This window comes from Hyperolius riggenbachi, chromosome 4, assembly GCF_040937935.1.
Source record: "Hyperolius riggenbachi isolate aHypRig1 chromosome 4, aHypRig1.pri, whole genome shotgun sequence".
In the NCBI taxonomy this organism is placed as follows: domain Eukaryota; kingdom Metazoa; phylum Chordata; class Amphibia; order Anura; family Hyperoliidae; genus Hyperolius; species Hyperolius riggenbachi.
Window position 1 is genome coordinate 481,253,299 of NC_090649.1, and position 26,918 is coordinate 481,280,216.

Here is a 26,918-nt window from a genome sequence, read left to right on the forward strand (position 1 = left end):
GCCTGGCCTGGATCTATTCGAGAGAAAATTCTCCCTGACTGTTAGTGTGCAGTCTCTCATTTGCTTTACTGTCAGCAACCCTCGTTAAAAATTGATAACATAAGTGATTCCAGCTTTGGTGGATTCACCCCAATGATCTGATATGACCCAGGCACGGGTTGTGGATTTTTTGTGTAGTGGAAGACCACTTTCCATGAAGCCAGGTTCGGGAGATCACTCATGGAAGGATCTCCAGCCTGGGTAATCGTAATAACTCAAGCCCTCTGATTCCTTATTAACCGGCGGTGCTGAGGTCTCAGCAATGCAGTCGGGGAAGTCTGACTCCGCCCTCTTAGCTGCTGCTGTTGCAGGCTGTCCTTTTTATGGACCTCCTTAGTCAGAATTCCTTTCCAAATTTCTCGTTCGCTGGAGAATTGCGTTCTGACTGCAGACTTGTCCTATTGCTCTTCAGTAGGCCAGAACTAGTATGAACAGCATAATAACCTTTAAAGAAAAACATTTCATTACAACTTGAAGACCAAGAACTTTCAGAGATGCTGTAGTATGGTTACTGCCTGGTTTGTTGGGAGCACAGAAAGAGTTAATCTCCCGTGTTTACATATTCGCTCAGAATTTGGAAGAATCGGCGGAGAGCTCACAGCTGAAATTACCCTGGCTCATAAATTGCAGATGAGGAAGAATTAGACAAGTTGTTAAACACACAGGGTGAATTTCTGCATTTTCCTTCTCTCCTGTGCAAGAGTTCAGGGCCACTTTAAGATCATATTCGAGCTAGTGATCAGATCGACATTCAGATTTGACGTCGATCAACTGTGGAAGAAAGTTAGTATTCACATGTATGCGATTTTTCCCAATTCCAATCAGATATTTTGGCTATCGACCGAAAATGGATTGAAAGGACATACACATGGGAATGATGGCTAGTAGTTTGATCGATATTTTCCAGCCTATGCAATCTGCTTGTGATGGAAAAAGATATTGATTTTGAGCTGGAATCGGTCTCTGGCAATCAGTAGGCTGTATCATTTTTGTTCATCCAATCTTTTTCACGATTGGAAATTTCATGGTGTGTACCAACCTTGGGCTTTCTAATCGTTCAGATTTAAAAAAGAAAATATCCTAAATCTTTTTTGTATTGGATTGGGTGTATCATGTAAATCACTAACTGGTAAGAAAACTTGAAGCAATATGTAAAGTGTTCACCTTAGAACACTGCTGGGACACTCACTGATTTTGCTATCACAAGGCTTTAAGAATGAGCACATAGCCCACCTCTTAAACTGGGATTACACACTAAATTACTTTTTTAATATGCCTAATGCATTAAACCCAGTAAAAAAATGAATAGGAAACACTATGAGACTGCTCTGATGTCCTTTGAATGCATATTTACACCCCACTGAAGCTAACTGATATGATTGCCGGCTGCAGTACAAATTATCAGATCAACTCCTAATGAAGTAATTATTGAACTACACTCACTCCTTGTGATTGGCTGAAGACAGCATGTGGTTGGAGGAGGTCCTGTGCAATGAGGCCAGGTTGCTGCCCGGGACAACAAAATCAGTAACTGTCACAGCAGCTATGTCTACTATTGTTAAAGTGGATCCGAGATAAACTTGTACTCATTGCATAATTGTGTTCCTTACATGTAGTTTATAGGGCGTTCCTCAAGCCAAATACTTAATATTTTTTTTTTAATACTTTAATTCCCTATAAACGAAACAAGCCTTGCCCACAGCTCATAGTGCCTTGGCACTCCATGTAGCAAGGACTTATGGGAGCTCAGTCTGGGCAGGAGGAGGTTACTAGCCAGAGATTTCAGAGGCCGAGGGGAGAGAGCTAGAGATGCAGTTGCAGCTTGCCTGTGTGTAATGTGACAAACAAAACATGACCGCTGTCATTTTATCACAGGAATAAGTAAACCTGAAACTGTTGAAGCTGGTTGCAGCCAGATTTTCTGTGTAAACTATCTAAACTTTAGATAAGATTATATAGACAAGTTACTTGTCATAGTTTTGATCTCAGATCCACTTTAAAACAAAAGGGGTTCAAGAAATGTCATTGTTGATCATTGAAGTTAATAGTAGAAATTGTTAGCCAGTTCCTTGTGCCTGATATGTCATCAAACAGTAATCTGTACAGGTGTGTGGAGCAGGGTGTAAAAGCGGTAAGGAGTCTCTCGCTGTAAGGACAGGACTGGCAGGATGTTAGTCCATGACGTGCCCCTTCAGCTTCCTCTCAGTAATGAGAACATTGGGGCAGACAAGTCTTCAGCTGCCTCTCTTAGTTTCGGATTATAAGCTGTGCTTGTTAGTAAAACAAGTGCAGAATCACTGTTATCAGTGTAAGGAATAAACAGTATGGTAGAAAGAAATTTCTGATAAATTATTTTCATCTGGACAAACGAACTCAGCTGTTTTTAAACCACAAATGAAGTAGTGCTACAATGTACAGATCAGGCAGAGACACGGAGAATTCATTCAGCTCTTACAAAAGACTGTTTGGAGGCAGCTTGGTGTATGCTGGGAACTTCTTGTCACTTGCTGTAGATGCATTGTTTAGCCTCGGTAAAAAGAAGTGGGGACGCTGGTAAAACCTACTAATGCACAAAACCATTGCCTATGGAATCTATCATTACCGTCCATGTGAATAAAGCCTAAAGTATGTGAATTTATTCTTTTTTTTTCCAGCTATCAGTTTACAGCTAGAGATTCTCTGAAACCGCTGAAGGCAGACAACAGGTCCAATGCTCTATTTCACGCAAACCTTCAGTTACTTGTAGCCACTAGAATATAGTAAAAAAAATGTATACAATCTTTCAAGAAACCAATATTGGAAGTGTGTGCTGGCCTCAGAGCGAAGTACACATTTCGGCTTTTCCTAATTGTCTCGTCCAAAAATCTAAAGTGTATATTAGAGTCCTTCCCTCATGTTCTGCAGCAGAATAGAGAATAGTGCTAACATTTCTATAGCGTTTTCTCCTGTCTGATTCAAAGCACTTGAGAGCTGCAGCCACTAAGGGCACGCTCAGTAAGCCACTCTGGAACATTAGGGAGTGTTGTCCAAGGACTCCTTACTGAATAGGTAACTGACTGCAGCCAGGATTGGAAACCTGCTCTCCTTTGTCAGAAGGCGGTCTGCTGACTTTTATTGTTCCTGCAGGAAGTTTATTTCAGGTTCCCACAGCACTGATTTGCTTCTAAAACGCAGCTTAAAACTCGTAACCTATGAAAGCGTCTGACCCTGTTTCACTTTTGATTTTAATTCTGCTTAAAATAACATGCAGGTAAAATGAGGTTTAGAACAATTATATAACTTTATTATTTTCCTTTTTCTCAAGCGTTGCTACTTCTGTTGCCATGTTAGAAATGACTTGGCAGCACACTGCCCTCCTTACCCTTGGTTTTCAGGTGTTTGCAGCACTTGAATAGAGAGGTCATTCTCAGTGTAGAGTCAGTTTATCACTGCCGAGACTGATGGGAAAGTTTGAGATGGATTACTCAGAGACCAGCAGACTGCAGCTCGTTTTATATTAATTTGAGCACAGTGTAACGACTTCTACTGTACATACTGGTGTTGCTATGCCTGTATATAAAAAAGGTGTCAAATAATGCAGATATCCAGTACAGCACTTTTGCTTAGGGTGTTGTTTTAAAGGGGAACTGAAGTAAGAGGTATACGGACGCTGCCATATTTATTTCCTTTTAATCAATACCAGTTGCCTGGCAGCCCTGCTGGTCTATTTCTCTGCAGTAGTATCTGAATAACACCAGAAACAAGCATGCAGCTAGTCTTGTCAGATCTGACTTTAAAGTCTGAAACACCTGATGTGCTGCACGCTTGTTCAGGGGCTATGGCTAATAGTATTAGAGGCAGAGGATCAGCAGGGCTGCCAAGCAACTGGTACTGATTAAAAGGAAATAAATATGGCAGCCTCCGTATACCTCTTACTTCAGTTCCCCTTTAAGGCATTTTAAGCACACACAGTTTTAGGTACACTATCTCTTTAAGCGTTTCCCATTATATGCTGATTGATAGTGCTGAGATTTATAGAGTACATTGAAAAATTAATGCGCTAATTGTCCTTCAGAGATGCTCACAATCTAATATCCCTACTTAGTCTAGGACCAAGAAAACAGTAGATGTGCAGAGTCTGCACTGAATGCGCTGGCAGGAATAGGGTGTCAGGAGGAGCAGGGCCCCACAGGCGAGCGCTGTAATACCAGCGCAGGAGATTTGGGCTCACCGGCGCTACCACAGGCCATAATAGGAATTACAGCTTTAGCAGAACTCTGTGAGTAATTTGGCCGCCGTCGAGACGGAGCAGAAATGACTACAAAATCACTAATTCGGCCACCAGCAATAGCTGGAAGCCAAATTACATAATTACCCACTATTTTTGCGACCTGGAGGGGGAATAGTAATTAACATCGCCGGGACTTGTGCAGAAGCAGGGTGAGCCGTATGTCGGCTTTAACCTGCGCCCAAATCTCCTGGCGGCTGATTCATAGGTATGCCCCCACGGGTTGCTATAGTTACGCCACTTGGCTTTAGACCGTTCAGTAAATGTTAAATCTTAAAGGGACTCGGAGCACCTCTCATGGGTATGCCTAAAGACTCCGACCAGTACTGCAAAGTACTTAAATACCTTTCTGTAGCTTGTGCTCTCCTCTTTCATTTGATGCCTGAATCGCTGTTCTACACCAAATATTTTTGTTCGATTTTAATTTTAAACTCGCGGCTGCCATCTTAGCTATGTTATAACTTCTGGGTCACCCCGGTCTTCTCTGTTAGAGAAGTGCGTCAGTGAATGAAGCAGGAAGAGGAAGTGACACGCATGGCCATTGCAAGAGGCTCCTCCAGAGGGGTCATAGCACGACTTTGTTTGAAGTCATCTGGCTTAAAGGCATGCCCATGAGAGGTGCTCGGAGTCCCTTTAAAGAGACACTGAAGCGAAAAAAAAATTATGATATTCTGATTTGTATGTGTAGTACAGCTAAAAAATAAAACATTAAGATCAGATACATCAGTCTAATGGTTTCCAGTACAGGAAGAGTTAAGAAACTCCAGTTGTTATCTCTATGCAAAAAAGCAATTAATCTCGACTTTCAAAGTCCTGGAGAGGGCTGTTATCTGACTTTTATTATCTCAAGTGTTATTGAACTATTTACTTTTCTTCTGCCAGAGGAGAGGTCATTAGTTAATAGACTGCTCTGAAAGAATCATTTTGAATGCTGAGTGTTGTGTAATCTGCACATATTAGAGAATGATGCAATGTTAGAAAACACACTATATACCTGAAAATAAAAATATGAGAATATTTTCTTTGCTGCTAAACTTCTAGTAATCATTCATAGTACACAACCAATCTATTATATCATATATTTTTTTTCGCTTCAGTGTCTCTTTAATAAACAATATGGTCTGCAACTTAGATTATGTTTAGATTTTGACCCCTTGCTTGTGTTTGACACCCCTGGCCTTACAGCATAGGTTAATTTGCATATATTCAGCAGTGTTGCACTGAGAGACATCTCAAGCTCACTCCAACCTGAATTATCCCAAATTCTTTCTGATTTAAGAAAGCAAACTTTTGTTTTTCTTAGCATAGTGTAGCGACACACGTGTCATAGAGGAAGCTGGCTGTATACCAGGTCACCGCTTGGAAAGACTTTTATAAGAATGTCTTTTGTTTTTGCATTCGTTTCACAACATTCCACCTACTTCCCACCACCATAATCCCCGAGGGAATTGGCAGGTTGGTGATGTAACTGAATATTTCGGAAGATTTGTAGTTATTCGGTGGTGGGACTCTGGAACTGTGCTCTGCTTTTCTGAGAATCTCTTCAGCCCTGATCCTCTGTACGACTTGTACAAGCTGTTCTGGGGCCTAAATATCAGCGGACCGCGCTCGGCATGTTGAAAGAAACTTCAAATGAAAGGAATATGAAGGCTGCTATCTTTATTATCTTTTTTTTAAAATACCAGGGGTCTGGGAGTCGCACTATTCATTTGACTTCAGTAGTCGGGGTGAGTCAGTGGGAAGACACATGGTGGCGTAGTGGTTAGCACTCTTGCCTTGCAGCGCTGGGTCCATGGTTTGAATCCCAGCCAGGGCACTATCTGCAAGGAGTTTGTATGTTCTCCCTGTGTCTGAGTGGGTTTCTTCCGGGAACTCCACTTCCCTCCCACATCCCCCTATATTGGCCCTAGACTGATACATGCACTACCTGATACATACATAGACGTATGACTATGGTAGGGATTAGATTGTGAGCCCCTCTGATGGACAAGACAATGTAATAATATATATATTAATAAGTGAAAGAGTTTGGCCTTCCTTAAAACTGAGCCGAGCTGTTACTGGGCATTGACCGCGGCGGAGGGGTTGACTCACCTATGTTGGCACCTCTTGTCTCTGCGCTGCACTCTGCTCTCTTCTTTCCTACCTTCCGGACATAAAGGTGAGATTGTCAGGAAGATGCATCACAGTGGCAAAGAGCAGCTACACAGGTGAGTTACCGTTCTGTGCCACGGCTGGTAGTTCAGTTTTTGAGGTAGGGCAAACTCCCATTTTCGCTCACCTCTGTTCAGCGGTTTCTGACTAACAGACATCTGCAACAGCCAATGGAGTTGCAAGACTTAGAGCAGACCTCCGGTGTAAAAATAAAACCCGCACTAACTGCACAGGCAGCAGGGAAAAACAAAATGTGTAAAAACTGACCACTTGTGCCATAAACGCCAGGATTGGTTGGTTAGCCACACCCCCTTTCCTGAAAAACTGCCATGGCAGATTTCTGCCTTTGGAAAGACTGCTAAGCGAATGTGTCATCTGTAGATGGGAGGAGCCTCATAGTGTGGCCTGAGAGGTGCTCTGCTTCTACCTGTTCCACTGAGCTTGATTCAATCTGATCCACCTGATTTGAGAGAAGTAGTGCAGTGCCAGCTATAGTATGTTGCATTCCAGAGTTGCCACAATACTTCCCTGCTTAGTGAAAGTGTGTGTGTGTGTGGGGGGGGGGGGGTCATAGTGTCATTCTTTCTGTCTCTTACTTTGGAATTTACAGGGGAGGTCCACTTTAAATGTGCCTGTTTGGTTTGAGCCAGTGACTTAAAGTGTGTGCAGACTATCAGTACCGTAGTGAGGCAAATTGCATTTTTAAAAGGAAATAAAGCTGGCAGCCCCCATATATCCCTTTCTCTACGGATTTCCTTTAAAGTGTTAGGGTACTTATACTATAGTGTGATTAAAAAGGCCACTGAACAATAACTCATTATACTTGAAACCTTGGTTTTGTTTGAAAGTGTTATTGTACTTTTAAGTGTTTAAAATGAGACTGATTATAAATGCTATATTTTGCACTAATACTGACATATCACCTCCGTTTTGGAAAGTATAAGCTGTCCTGATTGTGCTTGTAATGATAGCAAACTAGCTGCAGTGTGTACTGATCTCTGCTACCTCCAGTATGTACAATGTAAGCTGTTACTCTGCGCCTGTACTGATAGTAAACTAGCAGCAGTGTGTGCTGATCCCTGCTGCCTCCAGTATGTACAGTGTAAGCTGTTACTCTGCACCTGTACTGATAGTAAACTAGCTGCAATGTGTGCTGATCCCTGCTGCCTCCCGTATGTACAATTCTGCAAGAACAGGTCAGCACCACCTAAAGTGTATTATAGCTCTTTAATTCGATAAGGCAGTAATTACAGACTGCTGTTTCGGGCATCCATGCCCTTTTTCAAATTGCATCAATAGCTGTGACAGCTATTTGAAAAAGGGCATGGATGCCCGAAACAGCAGTCTGTAATTGCTGCCTTATCGAATTAAAGAGCTATAATACACTTTAGGTGGTGCTGACCCGTTCTTGTGGAGTTCTACAGTGTACCCCTGGAGGTGCTGGGGTAGGGGTCTACCAAATCATTGGGTGCTTCTTCACTGCTACTTTGTGTTTTCCCATATGTACAATGTAAGCTGTTACTGTGTCTGTACTGATAGTAAACTAGCTGCAATGTGCGCTGATCTCAGCTACCTCCAGTATGTATAGTATAAGCTATTACTTTGTGCCTATAGTGATAGCTAACTAACTGCAGTTTGTTTTTTCCACATTTGTGAAAGTGGTGATGGGTTTTGCACTGCTCATCGACATCACCACTATCGTTATTTGACAGCGCCGTCCGCTATATATTAGCTCTGATTTCCACTTCGCAAGGGGTCCATAGTGTTCTTTAAGAACAGCTGGGGTCATTTCAAACAACATTTGTTGAAATCGCCACTTTAATTACAGTTTGGAAATGTTATACTTTAGACAAGGCGGTCGCCAGGGAACTAACCCTGCTGTCCTACCTTTACAAATATGGTCTTATAGAAGTGATGACCAGTCCTGTGTAGTGTTGGGTCTCAGTTCTGTAATATTGTTACTCGCTAGTAAATCAATACTGACATTCTGTATTATTCAGTCACAATCTGGCTTCTGGCCCTCTATAGAGATGCTAGGTGATGATCAAGCCATTTGTTTACTGGTTTATTATAGCCTATCAGAGACTTGGGAGATATCTGCACGGGCTCTCGGCTCCTCCCACCCGCCTGCTTGTTTCATTTGATCTTAAAGCGGAACTGAACTCAGAACTTCCTTTCTGCTCTAAAAGATCAGCAGAAAAACATTTCTTTGTAAGGCCCAGTGCACACCAAAACCGCTAGCAGATCCGCACAACGCTAGCGGTTTTGGGAGCTGATTTCAGAGCGATTCTAGGTATGTTTAGAGAGGTTTTCTAAACATACCTAGCGGTTTTGGGTGCGTTTTTGTGTAGCAGATTACACATATTGTTACAGTAAAAGCTGTTACTGAACAGCTTCTGTAACAAAAATGCCTGGCAAACCGCTCTGAAGTAGCGTTTTTCAGAGCGGTTTGCGTTTTTCCTATACTTTACATTGAGGACGAAACGCTTCTGAAAACCGCAAACGCGCAGCAGGAGGCGCGTTTGCGGCTTAGCAAAAACCTCATACCGCCGGTGTGCATCATCCCATTGCAATACATTAGCCAAGCGTTTTTATAGGCGGATGCGGCCGGCGGATCGCTCCAAAAACCGCTCGGTGTGCACTGGGCCTTACAGCTGATACAAATCTTACAATAAATCTACAGTGTGTCTACTTCCTGCTTTTATGGAAGTAGACCTAGGAGGTTAACACCCTGTGTTTACAAATTAGCTGCTCTGCTGAGGCAGCCAGCTGACACAGCTGAGAGATCAAATTACAGTTGTGATTAGTCACGGATGAGAGGGGGGGGGGGGAATTAGGCTAAAATCTCAAAGTATATACAGGGTGCTTTTCTCTGTTTTCCTTCTGTCCTGTGCAAGAGTTCAGGTTCACCTTAAAAGAAGGCGATTGACTTTACAGTGAAGGGGGTGGGGCCGCGACTCCCACTGGGGAAGATCTCGCGATGCAATAAACCGCTGGTGGCTGATACAGTCCGCCTCAGTCCACCCATAAATGAGATATGAGTTCTAGGTAGACAGTCCCTTTAACTCCTTTTTGAAATAGGTCTTGTGAACTTACCTTTTTGCTTTTCCCATCCCATCTTTTGTTCGTTTCTTTAGTCCATGCGATATTTCAGACCCTTTCCTTTCTTGCAGCATGTATTTATGTTTTCATGTAGAAAATTTTCATGTAAAAAATATGTATGAATGGAATTCAACCTGAAATAACTTTAATTCTTTAATATACATTTAAATTCTTGTAATATTTGAATGTAACATATGTATAAAAAACAAAACAAAAACAAAATAGTAAAAAAAAAAACAACAACAAAGCTACTCAACTTATCCAGAATAAACGCATTGGTTGTCCTCGTATTTGGTTGTCCTCTCTTTGACCTCTCGTCTGTCCCGCTCCGAGCCTCTTGGGCGGCTCAGCTTGGGTAAGCCGTGGATTACCTGGAGGCCGGTGACAATGGCAGGTACAGAAGCACAATGCCAAGGTGATTAGGATATTACCGCCGGTGGAATCCAGGTTATGCTGGCTCTGCAGTTTCACAAATTATAATCTGAGCAGAGTACGCACTTTCATGGTCAGCGGAAAGTTGTAGATCCCTAAAGATGGGTTTAGTCCGAGGCTTCTGAGTTGCACGGCACCCAAGTCACCTGTTTAGTTCTGGGTCTCCTCTGCTAAATTACATTACATTTTTATTTGTTTAGGGTCGAGTGAAGCCCTCCTCTTTGTAATTTTACGACTACGTTTAAATGTCCATGTACTTATAGAGGAACTGTAACCAAAGATTGAACTTCATCCCAATCAGTAGCTGATCCCTCTTTTTCAACCTTTACCTTTTCTGGAATTAATCATCAGGGGGCGCTGTATGGCTGATAATGTGGTGAAAACCCTCCCACAGGGTGATGTCAGGTCACACACACTTTTTTTTTTCCCCATGGTCTCAGGTTTTCCTTTAAACCTACCAGTTCAGTTTTAATTGATTCTATAATCAGATGTTTAAAGCATTTTAATAGAATGTATAATCAGATGTTACACTCAGAACATGGAATCAAATGAAAGTCTATTAAAAGCGACAGTTTTTTCTTTTTTTAAACTTATTGGGGAAATACAACAAGAGTAAGAGGTGAGCAGTCGATGGCAACACAGCTCTGTACTGTATGGAGTGGTACAAAGCTAGCAGTGACAACATAGTGGTGCACATGGTCATTACCTTACTCCCCTCCTGTCCCCCCCCCCCCTTTCTCACTCTTATTTCCCTGGGACCTCCCCCCCCCCCAAAAAAAAACACCCTATTTCCACAAGTTACACCCTTACTTTTTTCCCTCTCCCAACCAAAACATGGACAGTGCAATACATGTGTTATGTGAGTAGAGCGAGTATTTATCTACTTAAATATATTGGGGGGGGGTCTGAGATATTATGGCTTACAACTACACTTTAAAGAGAACCCGAGGTGGGTTTGAAGAATGTCATCTGCATACAGAGGCTGGATCTGCCTATACAGCCCAGCCTCTGTTGCTATCCCTAACCCCCCTAAAGTCCCCCTGCACTCTGCAATCCCTCATAAATCACACCTATGCGGTGAGGCTCTGTTTACATCTGTAGTGTCAGTCTCAGCTGCTCCCCCGCCTACTGCATAGCTCCGGTCCCTGCCCCCGTCCCTTCCCTCCAATCAGCAGGGAGGGAAGGGATGCAGGCGGGGACTGGAGTTCTGCAGGAGGCGGGGAGAGCAGCAGACTGACACTATAGAGATAAACACAGCCAGCTCTGACAAGCTGTTTGTCAGCAGCGTGGCTGTGATTTATGAGGGATTGCAGAGTGCAGGGGGACCTTACGGGGGTTTGGGATAGCAACAGATCCAGCCTCTGTATGCAGATAATATTCTTCAAACCCACCTCGGGTTCTCTTTAACACTTTGACTACCATGGACACTGGTATCTCATCAGTGCTGTTCTTGTTATTGGCAGCCATTGACCACGACCACTTTGTCCTCACTGTGAAAGGCATGAAACAAACATGGCAGCATAATCAGCTGTATCTTCACCCGGGCACCTCTCCAGCTGCTGGATTATCCATATGGAATGCTAGCCCACCCCCTGCCATTGTTGGTACTTGCCGCTTTCTGCATTTTCTTACCCAGCTGTTTTGTTGCATCCAGGATGGTTGGAATGTAAACGGGTAGAGATGAGCATGAAGGAATATTCATGCTTGCTTATCTCCATGTCCTGCAGCTGCGTAACCGGCTTTGAAGGAGGAAGCAACATGAGCTGCAAGTAAGTGAACGTCCTGTGACCATGTCCACTGCTTTGGGTGCTGAAATGTGCTGTGTGGAAGAATTCAACCTCCCGCATTTAAACATTAACACCAGTTTTGAGGTCTTGTTTTAAGCAGTGGACATATGTGAGGGAGCAGGCTGGTGGTGTACTTTGTTCTCTGGTTGAACTTGATGGACTTTATGTCTTTTTTTTAACCAAAATAACTATGTAACTATGTGTTGGAGCAGTGGGTGAGCCTGATGGGTGGTGGAAGTAAGTTCCATATAGTGGGGGCAGTTCTAGAAAAGTTCTGCAGTCATGGGAGTGAGAAATTCAGGAGGAGGAGGCCTGGACACTCGAGAAGGAACACAATGTGAGAGAGATCGAATAATTTCATCTCGCTGGATTATTCTGTACTGGAAGGCTGTCCATCAGTAAACTTAAAAAACATCTGCTGATTTAATTTTTTGGAGGGGTTGGGTTTGACTGCATTATAGGCGGGGCTAGAAAACTCACTGGAGTTTGTGTTCTGGTGATGCCCACCTTCTTACCTCACTGCCTTGTCCATTGGCCCATGCATGCCTTACAAATCACACAAACCTACCACCAGGGGGCGATTAATACAAATACAGCACAGGTTAGACTGAGTTGCATCCAATCTACTTATGTCTAGTTAGGTGTTTTATTTGTGTTGCGATCATCTGTAAAACATGCAGGATAAAATCACCTGAACAGTCTTTATCCATTATTTCAAACAAATAATGTATGACAAAGCTGTGAATAATCTGTTTATGTAGTTACTATACTGTCCCCTGTTACCTTCTACGTTGGTCCTCAGCCATGGTCAAAACAGAGGATAATAAGCCTGTGATGGTCAGTGAGATGCAATTATTTCCGAGTTCATACAAGGTTATGTAAATTTTTATGCAAATATATGCAGCTTGAAAAATGGACCAATCATTTTAAACCTGGGTGGGACTTCATTGGTCCATTTTCAAGCTGTACATTATTTGCATAAAAAAAAGTATATGATGCTGCGTGAACTCAGAAATATTTGCATCTCACGGACCATCACTACTTGTGAGTACAGATAGCAGAAGGTTTATCAAACAACCTCATTCATTTCACAACAAATGAAAATTATGAATAGAACTTACCGCATCTGCCCAATGGTATGTTTTCATTGCGGTTCCCATAATCCTTCGGTCCTAAATTTAGCTACTCAGTGTAGCTTAATACAGCAGTAGAAAAAACTACTTTTAAAGTGGACCCAAATTAAAAATACAAGATTTCAGAAATAAAATCTATTTTCTAAATTATAATAATAAATAGCAGCCTTTTTTTCAGCTGCATGATGACAAATATAAAATATTTTACATTTATTGGAGGAATCCCTCCCTTCCTTTCATATTGCCGGGACAGAATCCGGCAGACTGGTGGAGGAGATAAAAAACAAAACACAGGCTGCTACTGATGATGTCACAGGGGAAATGATCTCAGCTTGTGTGAGATCTCACATAGACGACTCCCCTGTGAGGGAGGGTAGCTGATGACAAACACACCCATGATCTAAAACCTCCTACTAAGCTCAGAAGTAATGGCTGCCACCTGTATAACCCTAGTTATGAAAAGAGGAGGGTGAAAAGCATGCACTGAAATGCTCATAGGCTTGAAAGAGTGTTTATCTTTGTATGTGTCAGAGTGGTGCAACTAAATATTTTGAATTAAAAAAATATTTGGTTTGGGTCCGCTTTAATGTAGTTTACACAGGAGTGTCTATCCTTATAATTATTTTGCTTTTATTCAGAACTATTGCCTAACGAAGTAGAATTACCATGAGTATTCTCTTATAGATTGCGGAAGGTCACTGCAAACCTCTGGGGTATAAGCCCCGCCCCCAGAAAAATGTACCGCAATAAAGCTATGCACAAACTTCTGATGACAGTTCCTCAAAGTTGTCTTGTCACCGTTTCAAGCATCAACATGCTGGCGGACCCTGCTGCGAATCCCTTGTACGGCGATCTGGTGGCAGAGATGGATTTAGATGTAAGGGGGCCCTAGGCAAAGTAGTAGATTTGGGGCCCCGTTGTGATCCTTTTAGTAAGCTGAAGTGGAGAGCGGTCAAAGGTGGTAGTAGGTGGGCCCTTTGACACCCAATATGCCCCAAGCACCTGCCTAGGTTGCCTGGTGGACAATCCTGGCTCTAGGCGATACAACAGCAACTGTCTGAGTAAATCAAACACCAGCGTCCCTACATCCCTTGAGCAGGGTGATGTCCACACAGAAGTTAAGACTGTCGCAGTGTAAAGTCACCGGTCATCATTTTGGCCCAAGCATTGGCTCAGGTTGAAGCGAACCTGAGCCAATGCTTGGGCCAAAAAGGAAATGCCGAAAAAGAGCGAAGGCTCTGGATCCTATAGAGGCTTCCAGGGTCCTCCTCTCTCCTGTTGCCACCCACCAGGACCCTCTTTAACATCGGGGCTGCAGCTCCGGCTTACTGTTTGGGTGCGGCCGTATTGGCATGCCTGGGCTTGAAGAGCAGCATAGCCCTGATCAGATTTCCAACAAGCCCCTTTCAAAAATGTTTGGAGGGTCCATGAGCAGCAGCAGAGGTAAGGAGGACACAGGAAGCCTCTACAGCACAGGTATGGAACTCCAGGCCTGTAGGGCCAGATCCATGCCAGTGTTTAGGATGGACTGAGAAAGAGAGGAATGTGTTCTACCTGATGAACCTCACCTTTCCTGATTCAGACCCATCAATTAATTTGAGCTGTGTCAACAAAAATGTGTGAGGACCTCGGCCCTTGAAGGACCAATTTGACAACCTTGGTCTACAGGATCCAGAGAAATATTTTGGGTACACTTTAACAAATAAAATGTTGGCTGGATCTCCAAGGCAAACTCTTGTAAACTGCGAAGAGCTCATCATTGTCAACACAACAGGAAGTGCGACACAAAGCTTCTGAAACCCAATGTAGACCCACTCCACAATACATCATGTTTCCAATAGCAGAATGTGGTTTCCAAAGCATATGCTAAGCAAAGATAAACTACAATAACCGATATCACTAGTGGGAAATACTTTTATTTAGCAAAAATTCCTGGTGTTCTCCCTTATTTTCAGCAGTTTTAGAACAACCAGCTACAGACCTGTGTCCTACTCAATGTGCCGTTCCATACAGAGTGAAATAGGACATCCCAGATCTCCATGGAAACAGCTGTCTATAGGTTCTTACAGGCTTATCATACAGGCAACACTACACAGCAAGCCTCCGTCAGTCTCTCCTCGCTCTCAGTTCGGTATGGACGCTTGTGACAAATACTTATATCATGGAGCAGCGCCACGGAACATACATAATGACTAATCAATAATAATTAAATGTTTTTGTACAATTCAAAAATGGAGTGAAGGTAAATTATTTTTGGTCCAGTACCCTTCACTGAATTATATGTGACCTGAGATATTTCTAAATGTGACATGAATATGACATATTTTAGAGCTGAGACCAGGGGTTTAACTATAGGGAAGCAGCACCTGTGATTGCAGAGGTACCCAGAGCTGTGGGGGGGCCACAACTGCTAAACTTCCCTTCCTCCGATGCAGAGGACAATAATTCAGAACAAGTGTTTTTGTAACTACACTTGGTGTGAACATCATGATGGCCAAACTTGTTTTATGACCCTTTGTGAGATGGACCCCAAGGCCATGAAGGGCACCAAGGGAAGGGGTGTGAAAATTAGGGGGGAATCAAAGTTTTGCTGGGAGGCATCATGAATTGTTGTTACGCCACTGGTGGAGACCCTCTGTAACGTAACTGTGGGCTGTATGGATTGGAGTCGGTAATGTATGCAGCGTACACCGATAGGTGGCTGTACACCGGTGTGCCGTGAAGGGGGTGTGGACTTTTTGCAAATGGGCGTGCATCTTTTTGCAAAGTGAGAAAATTCCCACTTGAAAAGATGTCTTGTTCACAGTCTCAGAGGATCCTAGTGGTTCAGCTGACCGTGGCGACTGATGGGCCCTTGTCTCCGCCGTCGTCCACCTGGTTCAGCTTACCCAGACTCTTCAGGAATGCCCACATGGACATGACGGTCTCTTTCAAGCTCTTCTCCAGCAGCCAGCCCTCGCTATCGCTCTCCAGGTCTTCAGAGCTGGTGATGGCGTCCAGACTTGTGTGCAGATACCTCAAGCCAATCATGACAGCCATCTGTGGGGGACATGGCAGAAGGGGGAAAATAAGTCTCCATTAAAGGACTACTATCATAAAAAATTGTAAGATTGAAAATACAAACATATAAATGCACGTTTCTCCCAGTACGTGAGTACAATTCACTATAAATGTTTTTTTTTTCCTATTCTGCTGTCCCTTACGGTAGGTAGTGAAGATCTGACAGATCTCTAAGGTTTTGGACTAGTCCATCTCCTTATGGGGGATTCTTGGTTATTTCTTTGTTTACTTACTAAACAGTAGGAGGCGTGCATGAAATAGAGGTGGGAGGAAAAATGGGCCGCGTGAAGTCAAAATCTTTATAAACAATAAACACCACTGGTGGTACCCAGCCCTAAAAACTACCACCGCCCCCCACGCACAAACACCAATCCTGACGCCTAACCCCAACCGTCCTGTCCCCCCCCCCCCCACACACACACACACACACACACAAACACCCTCACAAACGTAAAATTTGTACATACAAACGATAAAATATTTGATAATGTAAAATGTGTACATACAAACGATATTACAAAAACTGCAATGTTGCAAGTTCCAAAACAATAATATTTTAAAAAACTTTAATGCTCTAATGTTGAAAACGATATTTATTGGGCGCCAAAATGTCTACTTTGGCTGCCATATTAACCATAAGTGCATTAGCCCCAAATCACCCATTAGCCACTGTGAGCCCAAATCTCCTGTTACCCTTAAAGGGAACCTTAAAGAGAACCAGAGATGAAGCACCCTCTTGTATTTTACCTTATAAATCAGTGGGAACATGACAGTAAACACCTAATCTGCTCTTTGTTACATTGTTCTCTGTTTAATTTGCCTGTTATCACCTCTAAGATAAGAATCCCGACTAAGCAGTCGGTCTGGCTTTGCTACAGAATAATTATAGCTGAGACTGTGTTCTTTGCTGTCTTCAAGTCCAAGCCTGCCCCCTGCTGGCTTTGCTCAGGAATCATTATAGCTGAGTCATTATAGCAAAGCCAGACTCAATGCTCAGTCCGGGATTCTTATCTCAGCTAGATAACAGACACTTTTAGCAGTGAGGATGGAACAGAGAGCAGGGTAAATGTTTTCTCTAATGTTCCCACTGATTTCTATGGTAAAATACATGAGGGTGCTTCCTCTCTGGTTCACTTTAACTGTGGGCCCAAAAAAAAATTCACTTACCTGGGGGCTTTCCCAAGCCTCCTGCCGCCGCCCTGTGCCTGCGCCGGTCCTTTGGTGCCCTCCGGTCTCCCGCAAGACGCGTCATGCGGGAGGCGCTTTACGGCGGGGAATGCGGAAGAAGAGGACGCTTTGCCGGAAAACGAAACTTAGCCACGGAGGGAGACCGGAGGGCACTGAAGGACCGGCGCGGGCACAGGGCGGCTGCAGGAGGCTTGGGAAAGCCCCAGGTAAGTAAATTTTTTTTTGGGCCCACAGTTAAGGTTCCCTTTAAGGCTCGTACACACGCCGTACTAAAGGGAACGATGGGTCCGTCAGACCCTCCCACTGGGCGGGCGTTCCAGCGACAGTACAGCGTGTGTACAGTCAGTCTGCAGACTGATAAGGCTGTTTCTGAACGATCCGCTGAGCTGAGTGCATTTCCATTGACTGAAAATCTGGAGCAGAATTTTTGCACTTTATTTCATTTAGATTCAAATATATCCTGCTGCACTTCTATAAAGTCACAAGTAGAAAGGGATCTCAGTTTCACTTCTCATAGGCATCCAGTGAAGCATATGTAAGGGAAGCATAAACAAAATACAAAAACACAGGTTGTATCGTACGCACAACGTTCACCCTTAGTGTTCACACACTGCAAGGAAAAGGTACCGCCACCTGAGTAATAGGATGAGAGCCAGTCACCCCCCTCAAAGTGCCTGCTTACCCGCAGGATGCTTGTTGAAATGCATTCATAGGCAGCCGTTGCCTCCAAGTAAGAACCTGAGATCAAACAAATGCTTCCCATAGTGTTAAGGTAGCCATACACTGGTCGATTTACCATCAGATCGACCAATCTGATCAAAGAGGGTTCGTATGGCTGCCTTTACTGCAGACAGATTGTGAATCGATTTCAGCATGAAACCGGTCGCAATCTGTGAAGCTGCCGCTGCTGCCCCCCGCATACATTACCTGATCCGGCCGGCGCATGTCCCCTGGTCTCTCTCTGCTGTCTTCTTCTCCGTGCTGGTCTCCGGTCCGGCTGGCTTCACTGAACTTCCTGTCCAGGGGAAGTTTAAACAGTAGAGGGCGCTCTACTGTTTAAACTTCCTGCTGGGACAGGAAGTTCAGTGAAGCCAGCTGGACCGGAGACCAGCACGGAGAAGAAGACAGCGGACACCAGGGGACTTGCGCCGGCCGGATCAGGTAATGTATTGCAGCTAGTATCAGTCGTCGGGCATTCGAACGCCGCTATCGACGCACTCCCGACCCACCGGCGATCTAGCAAAATCTTCCGCACGGACAGATCGACGAGAACGATTGATTTCAGATGGAAGTTGATTGTTCTGTCAGCGTTTGCACAACGATTTCACAGCAGATTCGATCACAGTGATCGAATCTGCTGTATATTGGCGGGAAAATCATTAGGTGTATGGGCCCCTTAAAACAGTTTATTTAAAAGGTTATACACCCTGCTACAAAACTACTTACAAGATCATAACTTGCCCACATCGCATATCAAATATGTCTTACTAGCCGTCCATGTATTCTCCTGCGACTTCCCTCAGCTACACAGCTTGGTCCAATCACAGGCTGCGTGCGTCATAGCTCCGCCCTTTGCATTTCGTCACGGGGCGTGACTCATCAGGGGCCTGGAAACCCGTCATGAAATTCATTGCTCTTTCTTTTGATATATGTAAATTTACACTACAGTTAGGTTTGCTAAATTATCTGTCATTTACCGCATTTAAATGTATACTTTTTTCCTACTGAAACTTTAAAATTGATTTTCTCAAAAACTGTAAGGTCTTTTTGAAAAAATGTTTCCTCTTGTACCCACTGTCCCTATCCACATACCCTGCAAATTTGGTGTTTCTAGCATATAAGCGGGCTTTGCTATTACCCGTTAAAGTCGGCGGCCGTTCACCTGCCATTAAAAACTATGGAGCCTGCAAATTCGCTACATCTCTACCACCCAACTCCCAGAGTTCCACCACGTCGAAGTTCTGAGAGCTAATGCATATGGGAGGAGGGCACAAAATGAAAAAGGCATTGAATGGAGATCAACCTACTACCCCTCCCCCACTCCTGGCTCCAAGGCCAGCTTTTGTGGCTTCAGACGATACCTCCTCTTACCTCCATGACCCAGACGATGAGGACCAGGGCCCCCATGGAGCTCATCATGCTGGTGTAATAGCTGAGGAGGGCCTCCCTGCAGCCCCGGTTCCATAAGTTGAGCTCCTCAGTCTGGTGGTCGTAGCTGTAGTGGGCGCTGTTGTTGGTCACCTGTTGCTGGATGCACGGCCGGGGAGAGTTGGGGTTGCAGCAGCTGAAAGGGACTCCGTCAATCAAGTATTTTCCATCCACGTTACTTTTAATGCGGCTACAATGGAAAGATTAAAAAGGAAAGAGTCAGCAACGATTCATTCCACAAATTATACATGTGCCGATTCAAAGATTAGCCCATCTATTACAAGTCGGAGATCACAGCTGACCTCTTATCCTCTGACTTGACACACTGATCCGTTCAGTGAACTGATAAAAGGCGCCTTTGGAAAAAGGAACGGGATCCACAGGTCGCCACTGTTCCTATTTTGAAGGGACACCTCTGTGTTTTGGAATAGTTTTATTTTAGGCGCTCACACTCATGACTGAAAGATTTACAGGCACTTGTATTGACCTGAGGAAGCGGGCCAAGACCCATGAAACGCGTTGTCTACCGTGCATGAATAAATATATCTTTTCCATTTACCAATGGTTTGTCCTTTTGAGAAGGTAAGATGACACTTTGTATCTTATTAACATCTCTTAGCAGTCTATCATCAAAGGCGTCTCCACCAGTGTTTCTAGCACAGTCCATACCCCAAAGGGGTTCATAGTCACAAGGATCTTGCAGTCCTCACAACTGACCAGCATCTGCACCAGCAGACCAGGGACATCGAGCAGGGGCGGTTACATTCCCACAGGCTCAGAGGGTGGTTGCAAGTTTTGCAACCCACCCTTGTGAGTATTTACACACTGGCATAGCTAAGGAGCTTGGGGCCCCAGTGCGAAATGTACATGGGGCCCCAAGCACTCTATGTATATGGAGCCCCAAATCCTACCAAAGACAGCTGCAGTATCAGACAGATGCAATCAGAGTAACAAAATACCTTGTTAGGGATTACCACTATTCAATGCACATATAGATGTGTTTATTACCAGCATAGCAGCAATGAAAAGCTAATAAGATGGATGAAGGAGGCCCCCTGGTGGTTGTCTGCATCCCATGTTGCTATGCCACTGTTTACACATGTGTTCTTACATGTATTGCCTTGTCCAATGACACTGCACCATTGGGCTCCTGGTCTCTCTTATTCCACAGATACTTGGAGGTTACGGGTCAAGCCAGGGTCGAAACTCTTTCTGTTTTGTAAAAGTGGCGTAGCTAAGGAGCTATGGGCCCCAATGCAAGTTACATTGGGCCCCCTCAAGCACTCTATACATAACAATTGATACCGCGCACCAAAACCTGCTAAGGACAACCACAGTGTCAGAAGTGCAAGAAGGGGATGGGGGCAGTTTGTTAATGGTTACTACTGATAAAAGCACCTAGAAGTGATTATTACCAGCTTAGGACCAATAGAGAGCTAAAACTGTGGTTGAGGGAGGGCCCCTCTGGCCCAAGGGCCCTGATGTGGTTGTAACCTCTGCACCCTCTATTGCTATGCCACTGATGGAATCCCTCTAAACTTTCTGCCTTAGTCTTCCCTCTTATAGGTCTTATGCATGACTTTGTATTAATAAATGTATTTATTAACTACAAACAGATTATATAGCCTAAACAGACAGATAACACCCCCCTTTGCCTGCAGGGCCAGAGCTACTATAGGAAAAAATGGGCAACTGCCCCAGGGTCCCAGAGCCTGTAGGGGCCCCCAAGGTGTCCTTCCCCCATCTTAACTGTTGCTCCTCAGGGACTCTGCAGAGTCTGTTAAGTTGGGAGGTGATTGGGGGAGGGTCATCAGCCAGCTCAAGGGCCAAGGAGGGAAATTTGGGTGCAACAAAGGGCCTCGAATGACACGTTTTGGTCGGGGGTGTCTGTTGGGGGGCCCCCAGGCTAATTTTGCCCTAGGGCCCAATTGTTACTTGAACCAGCCCTATTTGCCTGTAGTGAGTGCTAGGTGTGTAATGCAGTCCAGTGGGGCTCTACACATCAATGCAGATAAATCATTCAGGTATAAGTTTTGTTTGAAAGCGCTGCCATGTTTCCTGCTGTGCAAGTTCATCTGTTTTGTATTCAATGCATGTATTTAGTTCCAGAGGGGCTCTGCATTGCCTCTGTAGGCTTACATTTCAGATACATCCTTGAGCGCTGTCACTTTATTGTCTGTTTGTTCTATGAAATGTGTATACCATTTATTTGATAAGCAGCACGAGGATTATTATGTTTTTATCGTTAGATTAGTGTTAGGTCTTCCCCGAGGGGGTACGTCACCGCTGTGGGGAAGTCTATTAGGTAATAATTTGTGCACACATTATCACTGAAGCTAACACCCCCCTTTGCCTGTAGTGAGTGCTAGTTGTGTAATGTAGTCCATATACTGGAGCTCTGCACATCAATGCAAATAAATCATTCAGGTGTAAATTTTGTTTGAAAGCGCTGCCATATCTCCCACTATGCAAATTGTCTGTAATTATACTTGTGGCCAGCTGCATTCACTGCTTCACATCCACTTTCAAAATTTTAGATTAGATTTAGCACATAATTTGCATCTGTTTTGTATTCAAGGCATGTATTTAGCTCTTAGTTATTTAGAGGGGCTCTGCATTGCCTCTGTAGGCTTACAATTCAGGTGCATCCTTGAGCGTTCTCACTTTTTTTGTCTGTTTAGATTATATAGCCTGCAGGGGTGCTCGGATACCCCTTTTTAAAATCGGAATTGATTCGGATACGGATACTCAGATATCCGGATCCGAATCCGAACTTTTGGCTATCCGATTAGAATCGGATATCCGAACCCAATATCCGATCGGATTCGGCTTCCCGATAGAAAACCGGAAGTGCCCATGAAAATGCTTCCAAAACGTTTTGGTAGGAAAAAAATCTCTCTCTCTCTTTCTCTTTCTCTTTCTCTCTCTCTCTCGGACTGAATGCCACCGAACTAAATATTGCCTTGAAAACCTTCTAAAACCTTAAAATGAAAATATGTTATGCTCATACGGTTTCCATGGTTTTCTCTGCATGACTTGTTAAATGGGGCCGGTTCAAGCCACATAGGCAAAATTAAAATCTTTTTGTCAAATATTAAAAAATGAATTCTAGATTGTGATTTTTAGAGCAACTTTTGTGATTTTTGGATTGTGATTTTTAGAGCAGCTTTGGAGTCTCATCTTATTTCCAGTAGAGATGGGCCGAACCTCCGATTTTTGGTTCGCGAACTTTCGCGTAGGGTTCGGTTCGCGCGAACTTTTGCGAACCGCAATAGACTTCAAAGGGGAGGCGAACTTCAAAATTTTGAAAAATTTCTGCTGATTGGAAAAATGATAGAAAAGATGTTTCATGGGGTCTAATACCTGGGGGAAGACATGGTTGAGTAAAATACACATCAAAAGTCCCAGAAAAAAATCTGGATTCAATACAAAGCAGTGTTTTAAGGTCAGAAATCTCATTAAATGTTCAATTGCAGGCCTGCACTACTTTATGACATCAGGAATCCTCTCTCTCTCCTCCCTCCCTCCTCCCGGAGGGAGGAGGGTCTCATCTTCCAGGGAATTGTAGTATTTCAAAAGCCAGCTTACATACCGTGGCTGGGAATTGTTGGTGGTATAGTGGTTAAATGAGTTACCTACCGCACACTGAGACCTGGGTTCAATTCCCAGCCCAGCCTGGGTTCAATTCCCAGCCATGGTATGTAAGATGGCTTTTTAAATAGTAAATATTCCGTGGATTAAGCAAGCTAATTTTTCTCTTGGATTGATCATAATGGTACATGCTAGGCTGGCTTCAGCATGTAGTGTTGTTGGTGGTATAGTGGTTAAATGAGTTACCTACCGCACACTGAGACCTGGGTTCAATTCCCAGCCCATCCTGGGTTCAATTCCCAGCCACGGAATGTAAGCTGGCTTTTGAAATACTACAATTCCCTGGAAGATGAGACCCTCCTCCGTGAGGGAGGAGGGAGTGAGGGAGGATAAGGAATAACAATCAGCTAGGAACAAATCTACAAGATCATAACTAAACTCTCCCTAGCAGAGTCTGTGAGCAGCTGTCCCTTAACTAATTACTGGAGGCAGATGAGTGAGTAAAACGACTGCAGAACCTTGCCTTTTATAAGGGGGGGTGGGGCTCCAAGAGTTTAGTGTAGTCTGATTGGTGACAATGTACCTGCTGACTGTGATGTAGAGGGTCAAAGTTCTGCTCAATGAAGCATTATGTGGCGAATCGAACTTCCGGAAAAGTTCGCCTTCGCCGGTGAACGCGAACCACCTAAAGTTCGCCTGGAACCGTTCGCGGGCGAACCGTTCGGGCCATCTCTAATTTCCAGTGCAGGAGGAATTAAAAAAACAAAAAAAGTCAGTTATTATTTATGCAAAAGAGCTTCTCTGAGCTCTTCGACCCAACTTGGTCAAAGTCCTATTTTCCTAAGGGCCTGTTTCCACTACACGCAGATCAGAAAAATTGCGTTTAGTGGAAACAGGACCATAGGCGTTCATTGGAGTCAGTTTTTCTGCATCCATTCTGTGTGTAGTGGAAAAAGGCCCTAAGTCCAACAGTCTTATTTTCTAAAGCACGTATACAAAGAAACAGTAAGACACAGCTTCAGATAAGGTGGGAGGTGCACTGCAGGGAAGTGGAAAGCATCCTTAGCTCTGCTCTGTTTCATAGTTTAAAATACAGAGTGTGGTTTGTAATTGCAAATATGACAGATTGATGCAACTTTAAAAAAAATTATATATCACTGAAAATTTAAATATGAGCCTCTTTTCTTTGCTGCTAATGTTCTATTAATTATCTGTACTACATATACACTTCCTTATATCATAAGTTGCTTTTGTTTTGTTTTTTCGCTTCAGTGTCACTTTAATGAAAGTGAATCTGTACAGTCCTGTACTGTGTGGGAATGCGTCACAAGCCTCAGGGGTTAATACTCTTTGGGCCTATTATCTCAGCGTGTGGTCGTTCCCCTGCAGCACAATGCATTGTGTGTCCCTGCTGCGGGATTAACCTACAATTCCCAATCCTTAACCGTGGATAATAGTGAGCTAATCGGCCAGCTCTGGGCTATATATAACACAGCAGCAAGTCTATTGCTTACACAGCACTTTAAGCTGAAGCTGCTATAGTACCGCCTCCAGTTCCATATAATACCGCAGGTACCGGAGCGCTGCATAGCAACAGAGTCCCATGTCCTAAAAAGGAGTTGTACACTCACTGAGCACTTTATTAGGAAGACTACACTAGCAGGGCCAGTTCCAGACATTCTGCTGCCTGAAGGAGGATGTGCGACCAGATGTCACTGCTACCGATTGAGTGCAGTGATAGGCCCATTGACAGTGCTGTGGTCCAGACCGTCGGCACCAGTTAGCAAAAGGAGCAGCGGGCCACTGTGATTGGTCAGTCTGGTGCCAGCAGTCCCGCCTGATTGGTCGCATGCTAAAGCTTCCCCCTCAGACTGGCTATGGTGATCTCTCGCCGGTGATGGGGGTTTGTGGTAGCATGCCTCAATAAGGTGCATATATCAACACCTCACCTGCTTATGATGTCATAGGGAAGAGCGGCAGGTGCCACCGGTCAAATGAGGATGGAGATTTGGGGATGCATGAATGAGGAGGGCAGAGTGTGTGCCAGGAGGGCGGGCAGGAGAGCAGAGAGGAGGCAGGTGTCAGGTGACCCAAACTGTCCAAATGCCGCCCATTAGATTTCTCCACCTGAATCACGATTTAGGTGGCTTCATGGTAGGTCCGGCCCTGTAAACTTAGTACTAGGTGGGGCCTATCACTGGCTTCAGATATTTATGGCCTGGGATCAGGGATGGTTCCACAGTTTTTTCTGCCCAAAGCAAGTTCTTGTAGCCACCAAGTAGCGCAAAAGCAATGAGAGTCTATGGAGAAATCACACTTATTGCAGTCCGATCCGGTGCGCTGAGGCGACGCAAGGGCCAGAGCGCTGTACTGCAAGCACCACGCTTAACGCACGGTTCTTGGAGTAATGGAAGTCTATGGGTGATGCAGTAAGTGTAAACACCAGAGCGCGGTCCATCGTGGCACGCATGTGCGGACTGACGGTAATCCCAGTGATGTAGTTCCTGCTGAGCAGGGAGTACGTCAAAAAGTGGGGGCGGTGCAATGCATATAACCATGTCGGCATTCTCTACCGCAGGGCCATATGAATGTCGTTATTTTCGTCGCTGTGGGATGTGGCAAGGAGCATTGCACCACAACACAAAAAAACAAAAGTAAAACAGACCTAAAAGAAATGCTTAAAGGGGAACTGAAGAGAGAGGTATATGGAGGCAGTCATGTTTATTTCCTTTTAATCAATACCAGTTGCCTGGCAGCCCTGCTGGTCTATTTCTCTGCAGTAGTATCTGATTAAAACCAAAAACAAGCATGCAGCTAGTCTTGTCAGATCAGACTTATAATGCTGGGAATACACGTTTCGTTTTTGCGTTCGTTTTAGCCTTCGATTTGTTCGGTAAACGAATCAAGTGTTGAAAACGTATGTGAAAATAGTCATAATCTCATTATAGTTTCGATTAATAGACCCCAAAAACGAACGACTAGTGATCGAACATGTTTGATATTATCTCTCTTTATCCATCTAATCGAGCCATTGGTAGGCTTGATGGCTGTTCAGATCGATTATATATTCGTTTATGCCGTCCGTCCCTGTACTACGTTTCGTTTCTTAGCAGCCTTCGATCATTGGAAAAACGAAACCATCAGAATCGAAAAAAAAAAACGAAACCATGGGTGGTGATATTAACCGTATGATCGATTATTTCGGGTTTGAAAAGGACAAAAGGCACAATCGAAACGAAGGCTAAAACGAAGGCAAAAACAAAACGTGTATTCCCAGCTTAAGTCTGAACCACTGAAACACCTGATCTGCTGCATGCTTGTTCAGGGGCTATGGCTAATAGTATTAGAGGCAGAGGATCAGCAGGGCTGCCAGGCAACTGGTATTGTCTAAAAGGAAATAAACATGACAGCCTCCATATACCTCTCTCTTCAGTTCCCCTTTAAGTAGCCTGGCTCTCTATATCCCCCCATCTGGATACGCAGAGCGGCCGCAGCGAAGTGCAGTTACCTATTCCCCCGCCGAAAACTTTCTGCTTCTGTAACTCAGCCTATCACCATGCAGAAGCGCCCCTCCGTAGGTTCCCAATAGATGTTATGGCGTGCATGAAAAAAAGGCTGCAAGGAAAAAAGGGCCCGGCTGGATAACGAAATGGCGCCGGTGGATAATGAAATCTTAATAACGATAAACATTGTTGTCAAACTTTGTTAAAGATAAATACAGTTTCCAAAAACAGATGGGAGATAATAACGAATTTAAGTTATTAACATTAAAAATTGTTATGTAATTCAACAATACAGCTTAACCCAGCCCTACTCTCACACAGAACCCTCCTAGTGGTGCTTAAAACGAACCACTCCCGCGGTGGCGCCTAACTCTAACCACCCCCTCGGAGATGCCTTACCCTAACCACCCCGGCGGTGCCTAACCACCCCCTGGTGATACCTAACCCTAAACGCCGCCTGGGTGGTGCGTAACCCTAACCACTCCCTTTGCAAAAACACCTTTTTACACATAGA

The 26,918-nt window shown here is 44.2% G+C and overlaps 1 protein-coding gene across 1 annotated transcript in view; it reads right to left on the reverse strand.

Moving 5' to 3' along the window:
* Nucleotides 1-14,810: 14,810 nt before the first annotated feature.
* PRPH2 (peripherin 2) overlaps nucleotides 14,811-26,918 on the reverse strand; it is a 41,240-nt gene continuing 29,132 nt past the window's right edge. Inside the window, exons 2-3 of the mRNA XM_068232987.1 lie at nucleotides 19,254-19,500; nucleotides 14,811-15,953 (exon numbers count right to left, since the gene is read on the reverse strand). Coding sequence (XP_068089088.1) covers nucleotides 15,741-15,953; nucleotides 19,254-19,500 — 460 coding nt within the window. The 3' untranslated portion in view covers nucleotides 14,811-15,740. The remainder of the gene's footprint in view (nucleotides 15,954-19,253; nucleotides 19,501-26,918) is intronic.